Below are 16,240 nucleotides of genomic sequence, written 5' to 3'. Positions count from 1 at the left end.
TCTAAAGAAAATTATTTTTAGAATGATAAGCTGTTACACCGAATAATTTCCATACATTTCAGATTTTTTTTTCTTCGCGTACAAGTACATTAAGGTTAAATATGTAGGATTATGAGATGGCGATTATCTCGTTTCTTTAATATACAGTAAATATTTATTGACATTGATATGGATTAAGGACAAACTTCATAGATTACGTCACAACCACGTCCTATTATATAACACACAACTAGCTGTATCTGTTATCTGGAAGTGACTATAAAAAAAAAAAAAAAAATGTGTGCTCACATTTTAAAGCAGTATGTTATCAAATGTTATAATATTTAATTGACTTTTGCAAAAAAATATCTAGACAATACACAGTGTTTTTTTTAAGGAATAAATAAATACCACATTATTTCCATTTCTATTTTAATAATAAAATATGCGAAAGAAGCGAGTTAAAAGGTCAAGTTAAAAGCGTTCATTTCTCTCATTCCTTATACAAACATGACATAATATGGTGACAAAAATAAAAGTACAATAAGGCTCAAATAGCAATTAAGATAAGGTTATAATGACGCAAGATTTTAATAGTAAATAAGTAACAACTACGTGGAGAGCTAAAACTGTTCTGTATATTTATTAAACATATGAGTAAAACTAAATTCCGCATATTATAAACAAGCAAACACTTTCAATTAATATATTGCAATAAATTTTCATTCAGCAAAATTCCCGGAGAGAGACACGCTTCTTTAATTTTTACAAAACCATTCATTGACGGGTTTTATCACTGACAATCGGGTTAAAGGTCACGCGGTTAAAGGTGAAACAGCTGATTAAAAACAAACTTTTTCAGCTGAACGATGACACTCGTACACAGAGACTGCTCGATATTTATACAGCGACACAATATTGGAATACGATGACTGAAGATACACCTTTAAGTATTCTTGTAGAAGGAGTGCACGTGACATATACAGTGATCAAAGCATTGATATTATCAATATTCAGATTTTTCGTACCAGCAAATAGGAAAAGTGTTCAGGGAGAGATTGTATTAGTTACTGGAAGCGGCGGTGCTATAGGGAGCCGTATATGCACTGAATTTAGTAGATTAGGGGCCACGCTAGTATTATGGGATATTAATGAACGTGCAAATGAACAAACAGCCGAGAAAATAAGAACAAGTGGTGGAAAGTGTTTTACGTACACTGTAGATGTTGGGTACGTTACTGTATATATGTAATTTTTATTTTAGTACAACATTGTCATCTTGTAAGACAGGCATTACTTATCTGCTTATTTTTAACCAGTCTGTTGTCTACTTTATTTAAAGTATTGTCTACTGAATTTAAAGTTACGTTTTTATATTTCTTTTAAAGAAATATAAAGTATTAAACAAGTATACTACATGTAGCTGTATAGAACTATTTATATAAGCAATTATTAATATAAATGCTCGATTACATTTCGTAAATTTTAAACAATTTTAATAGGCAGCTTCCACTGCTCTATGTACTTGTGTTTTGGGAAACTATGTTGGTATGTCCAAAATTAATCTCACATAAAAGATTCGTTGATGGAAGCTACCCTTGTAGATAAGATACATATCTCTAGTCCAACGAACTACGGGCTATTTTGTGTATGGGCAATACGTACCTTCCCTCTACAGCATGATTTTGTACACATATATCAGAATGTAGCTTTGGCAGGTCAATATATTTCGACTAGATACATCTCTTGCATTATTTTGGAAATGTGTGTACAGCCTAAACTGTTGTTGTATTTTTTTTTCGCAAAGACACTGATTAACCTTATGGTTTGACCCTGTCCTCTTCCATCCAAGTTAATACTCGGCAACGTTTTTAGAATGTTCACACGACGTGCTGGCATTTGTTAAATATATAATCATAAACTTGTTTTGAGAAAATTTCTCAAGGATTAGAAAAATCACATTTACCACCACCGATACCATGGCTAAATAAAGAACTTTACTTCGAGCTTGTTTAATATTTGAGGAAATTAAACATGCACAAGTTCTGTGATGCCATATATACGTATATACCTGTTGTATTGTATTAAGTTTGTGATAGTTGCCAAGAGTGGTGCAATAGAGCAAGACCCCATAGTGTCTGTATTCTTTTTGTCTCATAAAGTACACCATGTACCTTTAACACAAAGTGTCTGTATTTTTTATCTCATAAAGTACACCATGTACCTTTAACATAATGAATATATCCTTCTTGTGGGGTAATTTGATAGAGAGAAAAAAGACTTGTCTTAACATTACTTCAGCTTATTTACCACAAAACGAAATTAATGTGCTTTGAGTAACTTTCTTAAATTTTGCAACAGTTCTCGGATGACTGCATGCATATTAAATGATAATCCCTGTTTCAATAAGGAAGACGATGTGATATTATGAGCTTAACCATTTCTTAAAATTAATGAAACAAGATTCATATTTAATAATTTTAGCATGTTTAATGGTTTGCTTTGTTCATACTATTGACTTTTCTAGTGGTGAAGATAGTTTCTTTAATATACCATATATAATCAAATTTCGAGAGATTATTCTTTTGAAAATCCATGCGAAACAGGCCTGAAAAAACATCACTGCACGGAGTTCGGAAATACTTTAATCATGATAATTGCATTAGAAGAAAACAAGTGATTCTCTGCCTCCATGGTTTTCAATCTCAGACTCGGAACATCAATCGTAAATGTTCGGCCCTTTCCGACAATATACTGTTCTGTGATTGAATGTGAGATAATGCAATCCATTGTTACTGAGAAAAACGCATCTCATCCCTTTCCTGTTTATGTTGTTGATGATGTTTTGATCAATTGTTTTCTTTTATCTTAACACTGATTGACCAAAGTTTACCGTGCGTTTCAGTTTTCACATATATTTAACACATTTACTGGTTTTGCTGGCAAATTATATGCTTTTAGTTTATCAGTTAACTAAATGTATGTAAAGAAATAAAAGGAATTTTGCAAAATATCATATTTCTTTCACATATACGAGGACGTGCTGGTGAGAAATCGACCATTTGTCCCTCTCTCAATTGTGCGACTAGTCCAAGTGTGATTTATTGAACGAAAAGTTCGCGTTTTTTTTTTCGTACTCGAGTAAATTTATGCTGACAAGGTTCGCTTTGACTGATTTCTATAACACAAGTTATTTTATAAGCCTTACATTAATTTCATGCTTTTAAGTCATTGTAATACGGAGTTACCGAGTTACTCATTAGTGGAACATTGATTTTCTATCATTGTTCAGTGTATATACTTGTAGTAATGAAACTTCATGATGACACGTGAATTTCTTCTGGGAGAGTCACGTGGAGGAACTGCTACACTAATATACGAGTCAATGCGAACATCTCAGGAAAATAGACATAAGAGTCGCACGTTCAAGTTCTGCTATTGACATAGGCTTTTAACACTACAATTTGGTTGACAGATTGTCAATGAAAACACCGCTTATTGACAGTTCTTCTGGCCGGCATCTAATTATGATTCAAATATTGTAAAAACTTGCACTAATTCTTACAAATCGTAGAAAAGTTCAAAATACATTAAACAAGTAAATGAGAAAGTAGTTTATACAACAAACCGTGCATTCAATAATCTGACAGAGTAGGTTCAATCTGTGACGAGATTGGATGAGCAAAGCTGTACACTTAACGGATGCAATGTTATTCCCGGGTGAGAAACATATACATGTATATACATACAACATGCAATTATTGCGTGTTAATTTGTTAACTATACTTAACAACTCTCGTTTTGTGGTCAATAGTATTGATCTGAAACATTAATTCGGTCATTTCTGAGACAGATGATTATATGCGAGGTATTCCAAATGCATTCAGAACAAAAGTTGCCATTCTGTAAATGTGCTATGTTGAAATTGTTTCTAACTTGTTTTTTTTATGTTCTTTAAAGCATGCCCCTGATGAGCCAACATATTTCAAGAAAATCAAACTTGTGGTAAATGTATTAATATTTTAAGAAGAAGTATGTAAAAATATAATTTACATGCTATAAGCGATTAAGGCAGAACTGACAGTATTTATCAGCATGTTTCTATACTGCGTGACTAACGCAGTAAGTGTTATTTTTGCATATTTCGACCCGTGATACGTGGATTGTAAGTGCCGTTTGCAATGTGTATCTTTCTTTTTTGCTCACTTACAATATTTTACTTTCAAACCCATTTTTTAAATTTTCATGAAAATAAGCATGGATTTGGAGGCCTGCTGCTTTAAAAATCGAGTTAAAATGACTAAGGCTTTTCAGTAAAAGTGCATTGCTTTTCAAAATATTTTGATGAGATATTTATGTGAATGTAAGACATAAATATTATTTTACCGGTAAGTCATTGAACCTTGATACATATACAACAATTTTGTGTGTTAAAATATTTAAGTCAACTTGACTTTTTACATTTCTTTCTTTACAATATGCTAATATGATATTTTAACAATACGCGGATATTTTTATGGTTTATGGTTTTATTTGCAGTAACCATGACGATGTCTATAAAACAGGTCAGAAAGTCACGGACGAGGTCGGAGAGGTGACCATACTCGTTAATAACGCTGCCGTCGTGATAGGTCGTAAATTGTTAGACTGTCCCGACCATGAGATTGAGAAAACATTTGATGTTAACTTACTCGCACAGTTTTGGGTATTTCTTTTTCGGTCATTTTGCCTGTATTTTCCATTTTTATTTCAAAAATGCATGTGGTAGTAGAGAAACACATGAAGGCAGGGTTCGGTTTGGCACTAGTCGATGCACTGCGCATGCCAAGTTTCGGTGATCACCAAAACCTGGGAACCAGAGAGACCGCGCTTATGGTGATGCTTCGACTAGAGTAAATTCGTGACGCCACTATAGTCAAACTAGTGTGTGGAGTCGAACTACTGCACATGTGTCCATAGTAAGCGCCCGAACCCTGTCACTGTGACACAGGGTATTTCACGGTACGTCAAGCATACATATTAAATGCAAATGAGCCACTCGAATCCACGATGGTTGTATTTGTAAACAGTTTTTTTCACAAAGGAACCTGCAATTTTTAGTTTTAATAAATACTTTTACTAGTGTTCTCGTTGCATAAAGTTCAAGGTGTAACTCTAAGGTCGATAACTTTCGGTAACTTGTCCTTCAACCGCTTTCCTATGGGTGTCGCATTTTCTACTTACTTATTTTAATAAGGTTATGCTCTGCTTGCCAAGAGCTTTTTCTCACAATTTTATTCAACAACTTAGTGCAGAAAATGTTATAAATGTTAAACAATCATTTTATACCATACAGATATATCCTGTTACATTTGTATGCAATAGGATAACCCGCTACTGTTGGCAATGTTTCAAATAGCAATATATTATTTTTTGGCGCTTTAAAATGTTAAGATGTATTGGCTATCTGACATGGCCTTGGTTAAATCAATCAGCCTAGTTTCATATTTGAATTAAATTGTCTTGTTATTTATAATGGTACAAGAAAAAACCCACTTAAAGTACGTTAGATCCGAATAATTCAGTATTGCAGATACACGTAACTAGATCTGTATAATTCAGTTTTACAGATACACGTAATTAGATCTGTATAATTCAGTATTGCAGATACACGTAATTAGATCTGTATAATTCAGTATTGCAGATACACGTAACTAGATCTGTATAATTCAGTTTTACAGATACACGTAATTAGATCTGTATAATTCAGTATTGCAGATACACGTAATTAGATCTGTATAATTCAGTATTGCAGATACACATAATTTCATTTGTATAATTCAGTATTGCAGCTACACGTAATTAGATCTGTAAAATTTAGTATTACAGATACACGTGATTAGATCCGTATAATTCAGTATTACAGATACACGTAATTAGATCTGTATAATTCAGTATTACAGATACACGTAATTAGATTCGTATAATTCAGTACACGTAATTAGATCTGTATAATACAGTATTGCACATACACGTAATTAGATCTGTATAATTCTGTATTACAGATACACGTAACTAGATCTGTATAATTCAGTATTGCAGATACACGTAATTAGATCCGTATAAGTCAGTATTGCAGATACACGTAATTAGATCCGTATAAGTCAGTATTGCAGATACACGTAATTAGATCCGTATAATTCAGTATTACAGATACACATTATTTCATTTGTATAATTCAGTATTGCAGATACACGTAATTAGATCCGTATAATTCAGTATTGTAGATACACGTAATTAGATCCGTATAATTCAGTATTGCAGATACACGTAATTAGATCCGTATAATTCAGTATTGCAGATACACGTAATTAGATCCGTATAATTCAGTATTACAGATACACGTAATTAGATCTATATAATTCAGTATTGCAGATACACGTAATTAGATCTGTATAATTCAGTATATTAGATCCGTAAAATTCAGTATTGCAGATACACGAAATTAGATCCGTATAATTCAGTATTACAGATACACGTAATTAGATCCGCATAATTCAGTATTGCGGATACACGTAATTAGATCTGTATAATTCAGTATTGCAGATACACGTAATTAGATCCGTATAATTCAGTATTACAGATACACGTAATTAGATCCGTATAATTCAGTATTGCAGATACACGTAATTAGATCCGTATAATTCATTATTCAGTATTGCAGCTTGTATTCAACAAGTCGAACTAGTGTGATCACTGCAGCTTTGTCGTCGTTCTAAAACTCCAATGTGGCCAATCATTCAAATATTTCAAAAGTTAATAAACATGAAACTTGAAACACTTGCTTATCATGACAAGGTGTAGTTGTTAGACAAGGAGCATAATTCCTAAAGCACTATTTCTTTTGAGTTTTGCCATTTTAAACTTAGAATTTTTAACTTAGACGAGCGACGATACCTCATGTAGTGCTCTTGTTTTGTTTTCAGACAGTAAAATGTTTTCTGCCAGCCATGTTACGACGTAATCATGGTCATATCGTGAACATAGCAAGCTCAACGGGTCTTGTGGGACTGAAGGTAAGAGTGGCTCCAGATAATTTGTTATTGCATTTTTTATTCACGTGCATAATCTTAATTAACAAGTTACGCTATGTCACACTTTGTTTATGATTATTTGAGCGTTCAGCGTATTAAAAATATATTTATACAAAATGTATTATTAAGTATTTATCAAGATACCTTGGAAACAAGACCATTTGAAAGATACCAGTTAGAAATCAAGTAGCTTATGTTAAAGCAGCATACCTAGATTAATGCTCATTTTCATGAAAATTTATAACAAATGTATTAAATGTATTTAAAAGTAAAATATTGCGAAGGGAACAAAGAAGTAATTGTTGTACATAACAAACGTTACGTACGATCCACGTAAATTACCGAATAGAGGTAAAAATATGCAAAAATATCTGTTACTGCGTTAGGAACGCAGTAGAAATATGGTGATATATACTGCAAAATTGGTCATTAATCGCACTTGACATGTGAATCTGTACTTCAGTTTTGAATCTTTTTTTTTTACCTTTCTTCACATCTTTCTCAAATTCGCTTCTCTTGAAATATTTAATATATTTTGACTCATCTGGAGGCGTGCTATACTAGTATTTGTTATGTTAAAAAGAAGTTCGTTGACTGCATAGTCCCCAGGTGTGCGTGAGGATATAATATTTGAGCCGCGTCACGACAAAACCAACGTAATGGGTTTGCGACCAGCATGGATCCAGACCAGCCTGCGCATCCACGCAGTCTGATCAGGATCCATGCTGTTCGCTATCATTTTCTCTACTTGTTATACGGTTTGTAAGCGTAAGCTGGTCTGGATCCATGCTGGTCGCAAACCCATTATGTTGGTTTTGTCATGACGCGGCTCATTTGTCATATATCAGAGATTTTATCATTGCCGTCTTTACTACTTATTGAATTACAGATTTATTGATGTTAATCTTTACAAAAGCTCTTATAATACTTGCGGCAGTTATGTAACGGTGACATTTTTGAAACACATTACCGGTTGAAGAGTGGTTACGCTGTGGGTTCGTATCCCGTCAGAGACTTGATTTTTTTACACGTGGGGAAGCTATGCAGCAAGCTTCCTAAATGTCCCTTTAATTGTGCTTAAAATAATGCACAATGTGGCTTACTGCCGTGTTCCGGAGTGAAAACTACCAACACCACCACCACCAAAATAATGCACGGAGAGGCACCTAGTCACGAACAGAGTTAGTGTTTTACGATATGAAAAAAACCCAACTTCTATGATCCTATTCACGAACTGTAACTTTTTTTTTGTTTACCAGAATCTTTCCGACTACAGTTCCTCGAAATATGGTATTGTGGGCTTCACAGAGGTATTACATTATGAGATCATATTTTCCGGATACAGTGGTGTACATACGACCCTTGTGTGCCCCTCGTTTGTCAACACCAAGCTATTCGATGGCTGTAAATACAGGTAAGGGCAATGCTTTCCATTGAAGTCGGAGGTAACTTAATACTAGTGTGATGCAAGAGTTATGTGTCTTTGTAATTTTACACTAGTATATATTTTGTTATTTTAGTTTAACTCAGAATGACCGGAGACCGGAGTTTTTGCTTAAAATAAACCGAAATGAAAATACTTGAAACTTATATGCAAACATAAAAGTCAAAATTTGACCTTTTATATGTCTTTGATATGTTTTTTATACGCCTGAAGTATTATGTACGGCGATTTACGTCCGTCTTACCGTCCGTCCGCTCATCTGCCCCTAGAAAAAGGTTTTTTTGCATAACTTTTGAAGAATATTTATGGTTTGGTTTATTATTGGCATGTAAGTATATTATAATTACCAAAACACTGTTTAAGTTCGATTGTCGTTGCAATCAGCTCATTATTGAAAGAGTTATGCCCCCGTTTTAGCCGATTTTCTGTTTTCTGTTTATTCGCAGAATTAACTTTTGAAAGATTTCATTAATTGTGTTTATATTTGGCTTGCAAATATGTAACATGAAAACATAGATCAAGTTTGATTTTCTCTGCATACAGCTTATTGCAAAGTCAGTTAGAAATTAGTAAGGCAAATTACCAACTATTACTTATCTATTACGGTATCTTTTTCCTTACAAAAATAGACTGCACAGAAAATGTGCTTTAAAGAGATATAGCCAATTTATTGTTGTATATAGCATTAATAGTTGGATTTCCGACAAATGTAAAAGTACACTGTGAGTGTACTTTTACATTTACACACACTATAACTGCCATATACAATAATAAATTGGCTATCTCTCTTTAAATCCATGAAACTTTCTTGTAAATTTGTCATCGGGCGAAAATTGCCCCGCCTTAAAGCCTAGGTCACAAATAAGAAAATGCCGCCGGGCGGCGTCTGTTTCTCCAAAAAATCGCAAAATCAGCCGGCGTCCGTCCGGCGGCAGTGACTATCGGACGGCAGCAGCTGAAAATTTCTCATCGGGCGGGCGCCTTCGAGTTTTAAGTAATACTTAAAAGCTAACGGCGGCCGGACGATAATTTTTGGGGTCACTGAGTATAAATATAACCGAGCGGACATCGCTCGGTCGCCGGGCGACGACCGGGCGATGATTTTTTGATCGGGCGATTTTTTGTTCTACTAAAACACCGTCCGATTTAAAAGGCGTCCGGGCGGACATCGGCCGGGCCCCTGCCGGATGCTTGAATAGAGACAAGTAGTCTCAAACGTATTATCTGCACGTACCCGGACGATTCATGGTACAGCACCGGGCGGTCAATACCGTATTGTGCTGTATACGGACCGGCTGTCTTTGGGTCGGATGTTCTTAATACAGTTGATACAAGTAGTAATTGTCTTCAATATAATATATATTTTGAATTTTTTTGAATAAGCAGTAAAATCGAAATGAATTTCTTAGCAAATAGTCAAAATTTGACTTAATGTCTTGATATGTTTTTTAACGCCTGAGCCGGTTCGATTATCGGCCGATTTACGTCCGTCTAACGTCCGTCCGATCATCTGCCATTGGGGTTTTTGCTACTGTTTGAAGATATTATGTTTGGTTATATTGCAATGCTATTATATCCAAAGATGTTTTAATATGTCTAATAATCATTTTGAAAGAGTATGCCCCCGTGCCGTTTCTGTGTAAAGGTCGCGATTACTTTTTATAATTGTGATATTGGCAGCAAATGTAACGAAACATGGGATCGTTGATCCTGCACCAGATTGAAAGCAGTTCAAATTTTACGGCAAATAAATTCCATACGATCTGTTTCATTACAATGACCACGAAATGGTATAGATTAGATAAAGATCGACCAGGTAAGTCACGGAACAATTAAAAAACACCTTTACTGCCGATTTTATAAAAATTGCTTATTTTAAATCGACGGACTTTTGTAATTTGTAGGCGTAGGCTTATGGAGCTCTCTATTGTTATTTCTGTTTTTGTTCACTGTCTTAGTTTTATTAATTTATCTTTAAAGCTTGAACAAATGTATCAATATTCTTAAATCCTATTTTAATGCAAATGTTTGCTATCAAAACAACTCAAGTGAACTTTAGTTAAACTTTAATTTGAATTTCATGAAAAGAACGTTTACTTCAAGAATGAAACCCAAAACTCACATCGCGGTATGATAAAACAGAAATATGTCAAAATCTGTATTTTTTCTGACAAAATGTCATGTGCCATTCGCCAGGATGACCGATTCACCCTTAGCGTTCGTGAACATTAAAATGATTAATACGCGCCATAACGCGAAAAGTAGTTCAGACATTGTTAATTGGTTACTTGCAATTTTGACAAAATATTACAAAAAATTAAAAACACGAAGTTAGTTATTCAATATGTGTTTTTTTCGTAATTTTGGTTTTATTTTAGTACAAAAATTTTAGAGATTGAAAGAGTTTTGAGAATATAGTGGTACATGTATATTTGAGCCGTGTCACGACAAAACCAACATAATAATGGGTTTGCGACCAGCATAGATCCAGACCAGCCTGCGCATCCGCGCAGTCTGATCAGTATCCATGCTGTTCGCTATCAGTTTCTCTACTTGTTATAGGGTTTGTAAACGAACAGCATGGATCCTGATCGGACTGCGCGGATGCTGAGGCTGGTCTGGGTCCATGCTGGTCGCAAACCCATTATGTTGGTTTTGTCATGGCGCGGCTCATTTTGTTTGATTTGACAGAGGGTGAATGGTCTATTCTCAATCCCTCTTGCCATTGTACCCTTACGCGGGCTCTGTAATTTTAAATAGGTTAGTTAAATATGTTTGTAATATAAATGAATGTTAAAATACCGCTGAACAATAATTTTGTTTAAAAAATTATTTTATTACTTGAATCCATTTTCTCATTTTTCTTACGTATTTACAAAGGGTAGCTATAAAGCTATCGGATTTTTTTCGTAGAAATGTATATTCAAGATCCTTATACCGTTGCACACTGAATTTCTTCTTTTTTTTACAAATAAAACAGAAAAGAAAAAAAGAAGGATCAGATTTTTACAAAATGAATCCATTTTCGGACGGACGGACGGACGGTTTGATTAATGGACATTCCGAAACAAACACTCGCACTGACGGACAGGAATACAAATAAATTATTGTTTATCTTTGTTGACTTATTTATGTTGATAGTTTTGTTATTATTCTTTACAGATTTTCAGATTCATTCATGTAGGTATATTTAATAAACACGAGGTTTAACACTAGAATAGTTTATTACATTGTAGATATATACTAGACTAAGAATTATTAATTAATGAATGCATTTTCATAGAGTACTCACCTTGGCGTCAGTGTCAGCGTCACACATTGATTGACTCGTAAATGCACAGTATATTACTATGCATACTATATAATTATAGTCAATCAAAATGTGTTTTAACCCGACTATTTGAAAAGTAAGGAGAGCTATTGTACTCACGTCGGCATCGGTGATGCTGTCGGTGTCACACTTTTGTCAAGTTTTTCGTGCAAGTTGTATCTCCAAAAGTACTGACGGGAATGGGTTGAAACGCCGCACACTTATTTGAGAGACTCTGAGCACAATAGAAGGTCTCTGTCCAAGACCCATAACTCTAAAATTGATTTTGACAGAATTATGGCCCTTTTTGAACTTAGAAAATTCTATATTATGCAAGCTCTTGATTTACTCAAAAACTGAGAATAGTCGAGCACGCTGTCCTACTGGTAGATCTTGTTTAAGGTAACATTTTTAAATCTAGGTCACTATGTTAGTAGCATTAATACATCTAGGTCACTATGTCACTAGTATTGAAATACCTAGATCACTTTGTCAGAACATATTAACATGGGTTCACTAATCCACTAACCTGGTGCCTTGATGTCTTCCAACTGAACCAAAACAGTATGTTTAAGTTTATCTTAATATTTGAAATAAAAGAAAAACTAACAATATGGTGTGTTTTAGTTACAGACAAATGAGTTTTCTTGTAATATATATTTAAAATATCTTTTATAGTTCGTACATAAAGTGAATTAAAATATGTTTATCTGTTTTTAAACATCTTTTTCAATTAATTATTTTGTATAACCATACGATGCACTTAGTGTTAAGTTACCTAAATTCTACTTTCTTTTTAATAAGTTTTTAGAAGACAATGTAAAATGATCACCCATGACAAGATTACTGTTAAAGTATCCTTCGCGAAATAAGCGTTGCAAAAGAAAATGTAACTCAATTAAATTCAGCTTTTAATTTCAAATCATTTCAAACTTTTGCGAGGGCTGTTAAAAAAAGTTCGCATATTATTATTATGTAAAATATAGATAGCCAACCAATACATATAGTTTATAATATCTTGCCATATATGTAATATGGTATTTCACGTTTTGTAATTAATATTGAAATCCGTACTTGAATATTAAATATATAGTATATTTACCAACATAATTATGCATGTAAACATACCCTGCGGAACTTTTACATCATTTCATAAATCTAAGAATAAATTATTATCAGTCTTTTGATAATCTTAGCGATACCGCGGCCATACACGTACGTACGATCGCTTTTAACCACGTTTCTTCCTGCAATGTGACACTCGATAGCTGTTCATCGATTGTCTTCAATTGAAGTTTCTCACTTTCTAGAACTCTAGCCACTTTGTAAACAAATAAATCATTGCTCAAACATTAGGTTGATAACTCATTTATGGTGTTTTATCGAACTGTGCACACATCTTTGGTATTGTATGCAATTTGATGTTATTGCACGCTATTTGATAATGTTATAATTATTAACAAAATGTCATGCACATGTAAATGATTTGTGATAAAATGAATTATTCTGAAGAGTAAGCAAAATAATGGAGTCCAGCAACATGAGGTTTCTATGATTTCAAATAATTTAAGTATACATACTACATGATTCGTAAGTAGAAAGAATTACATGACACGTGATTGCATGCGTGCTAATTTTGATCGAATTTGATATAAAATAATATTCATAAGTATGGATTTTTACGACCTAATTCCACGGTTTTTAGCAGCCCTCATATAATGACTGTAATTCTTATTAGTCACAGTCGCTGTCATGAAACATTTCAATCACACACCCATAATACTTTTGATATTTGATTGTAAAGCATGTGAATATATCATATTCATAATTCATATCATATTGTCATATTTTATTAAACTGGGTACAGAGCCAGTATCACACTTTTTAAATCATACTCTGCACATGACTTTATAGCCGGGGAAAGGCAGTTAATATTTGATTTTATTGTCATGTTTATATTTAATGTAATATTGATTCTTTTCTGTTCTCAAGAAATTTGAACTTAAGATATATATTACACGTATTACAATTTCTGATATACTGTAATTATGCTATGCTCTGGTAAACGCAGGTTTTAATCATTTACATTTAAGATTTTTACGAATATTTTGCTTCAGATTTCCTAGACTGCTATCTCCACTTGAAGTTAACCAATGCGTGGACAGAATCATGCAAGCTGTATTGACCAATCAAATCTTCGTTTGCATACCAAGAATCGTTTATTTCTTTACTGCGCTGAAAACGTAAGTCAATTTCCAAGATCTTAGATTAAAAAAAACCCATCAACCACAGGTTTTCAATTGTTCTTTTTATAGCTTTAAAAGTTCGTTTTAAATAATTCTCCAATGAAAAGTTAAAACAGTTGATGAAGCTAGCGTTTCTAAATGTAGACTGTACTTTAAAAGATATGCCTCTGTTGTTTTGTTGTTGTTTTTTTTAAATGTTATTTAGAAATGTTCGTGACTCTTTATATTAATAGCCTCCCGTATTTTTCTAGCGTTTTACCGGTGACAGCAATGAACGCTCTCGTAAAATATCTCGGAGCAGCCCAGTTTATGGACACGTATGTTGGCAAACCAGAATCAAGGAATACGGACATAAACAATACTTTAGTTGAAAATGGTAATGACAATCTCCCAAGGGACTCGGATCGTGTTGATGTTACGAGAAAGAAAGATATTTGAGTATTTATTTTTACAGAATTGAAATGTTTGTTTACAGATGGTGCCTTAACATATTGTTTTGCTTCTAAATATATTGTTGATTTTGTTATTGTAGCTCATGTTATTTAACCGTTTTGTATTCTATCAACTGATTGACACGAATGAGTGCACTCTTTGGTCGGCAATATAACATTATAAGATTTTTAAGATCGTTGTTTTCCTACAAGTAATAATGGCAATTAATACATATCGAGAAAAACTCATATTACACACTTTGGTTGCCTCGCATTCAATACCAATATAATGCATAAATTGGTTTTATTCCTTATTCATATGGAAATACAATTTTATTTAAGACTAGTGCTTGTTAATATATCTTTTTTGTAACCGCTTTGAACGTTGAAAGAAAAAAATAAGTATTGAGGCAATTTTGTCTTTTTTTCCCCAGTTAGTTTATGTTATATATAAAGAATATAACAGGAATCGGGAAGGCTTGTTTGACTAGATAAAGTACCCACTTGTTTATTGTGGAAATAACAAGTGCTCTTTTAGATATACATGTACTGAACATTTCGAGAGACTCCAAAGAAGTTAATCAATATTTACATCAAAATACATAAATTTTTATTTTGCTAAATTCACATCAATTGTGATTGATGCGTCTCGGTTGTTTCTTGTCAGAAATCACTCTATAGGGAAATGAAATAATGTAGACAACGGGATCAATTGTTATTAGGGTTACATAATATTATACATGTTGTTTGATATTTATTTTGTATTTATAGATGTTCATGAATTTGAATTTTTAAACAGTTTTACTGCAAATAATCATATCGGTGTGTGTATATATAATTATATTATTCTTTAAAAGAACCAATAATTCATGAGTTTAGTTTTAACATGTTTTATTTCGGATGCATTTGTATGAGGGAAGCTAAAAGTTCATTTAACCCTTTTTCGTGATCACCTGATTCCTTGTAAACCAGTTCTGACATTATATCAGGAAACGTGGTTGTGACGGAAATAGGGCTCGAACTAACGGTCCCAGGGTTGAGAGACTGACACCTTTACCACTTTTGTCTGCTCACTTTTGATTTTAATGATAATAAGTCATCCCAAATTCAATATAGGATAAAATTATATTGCCAGTGACTTTCGTTTCTTTCATGTGAGTAAGCTATCCTGCCACCTCACGGAAGGTCGGTGGTTCTATTCAGGTGCTTGTTCGTGTCAGAAAAAAAGCACCAGGAGTGCTTTAAAGCGCAGGGGACTCTGCAAAACCACATATATCAAACACATATAATGCGTATCTTTTCGTCCGACATAACCATTCGTTTATGAATTATCCATACTAAACATAAGAGTATTTATGGACTGACATAGTTTTTCATTTTGTTTTTCGCATGAGAAAGTTTGTTTTTCGTTTTTATATTTTTTATGACATTATTCAGCATTTTTTTCAAATGGTAATCTTTTGAAAGATCTCATCAAAATAATTATACTTTTTATTTATTCACAAAAGTAGTATAGGCGTCTTTACGCCTATACTACTCACAAATACTTTTTAAAGGCCTTTTTATTGTATCTGGATTTTTTTTAATGCAATGCATTTAAAAATATATTCTTTTTATTGTGCCGTATTGTTATGTAATTATCATTTGCTGAAATTAAAGCAGTCATACTTAAAATGTAATTGTGTTTGTTTGTTTTTTAGATTTTTATTTGTTTGTTGATTTTTCATTTGTTTTTGTTGATGGGTATTTTGTTAGTA

General features: G+C 33.2%; 1 protein-coding gene across 2 annotated transcripts; it reads left to right on the top strand.

The window, feature by feature from the left end:
* Positions 1–770: 770 nt before the first annotated feature.
* Positions 771–16,153, top strand: LOC132742335 (epidermal retinol dehydrogenase 2-like). 2 transcript variants are annotated; one of them, XM_060730707.1, is made up of 7 exons: positions 771–1,209; positions 4,519–4,684; positions 6,945–7,034; positions 8,312–8,466; positions 11,659–11,676; positions 13,924–14,049; positions 14,304–16,153. In XM_060730707.1, the coding sequence occupies exons 1-7, from the start codon at positions 908–910 to the stop codon at positions 14,488–14,490; spliced, it is 1,044 nt and encodes a 347-aa protein (XP_060586690.1). In that variant the 5' UTR covers positions 771–907; the 3' UTR covers positions 14,491–16,153. The 2 variants fall into 2 exon arrangements, with proteins under 2 accessions (XP_060586690.1, XP_060586691.1); XM_060730708.1 differs by lacking the exon at positions 11,659–11,676 and having other exon boundaries at positions 773–1,209.
* The last annotated feature ends 87 nt before the right edge of the window (positions 16,154–16,240 follow it).

The sequence above is a fragment of the Ruditapes philippinarum genome, unplaced genomic scaffold (assembly GCF_026571515.1).
Source record: "Ruditapes philippinarum isolate M1 unplaced genomic scaffold, ASM2657151v2 ctg734_1_1_1_1, whole genome shotgun sequence".
Taxonomy (NCBI): Eukaryota; Metazoa; Mollusca; class Bivalvia; order Venerida; family Veneridae; genus Ruditapes; species Ruditapes philippinarum.
Note: the sequence above shows the minus strand (reverse complement) of the source record. Positions and strands in the feature narration are given on the sequence as shown.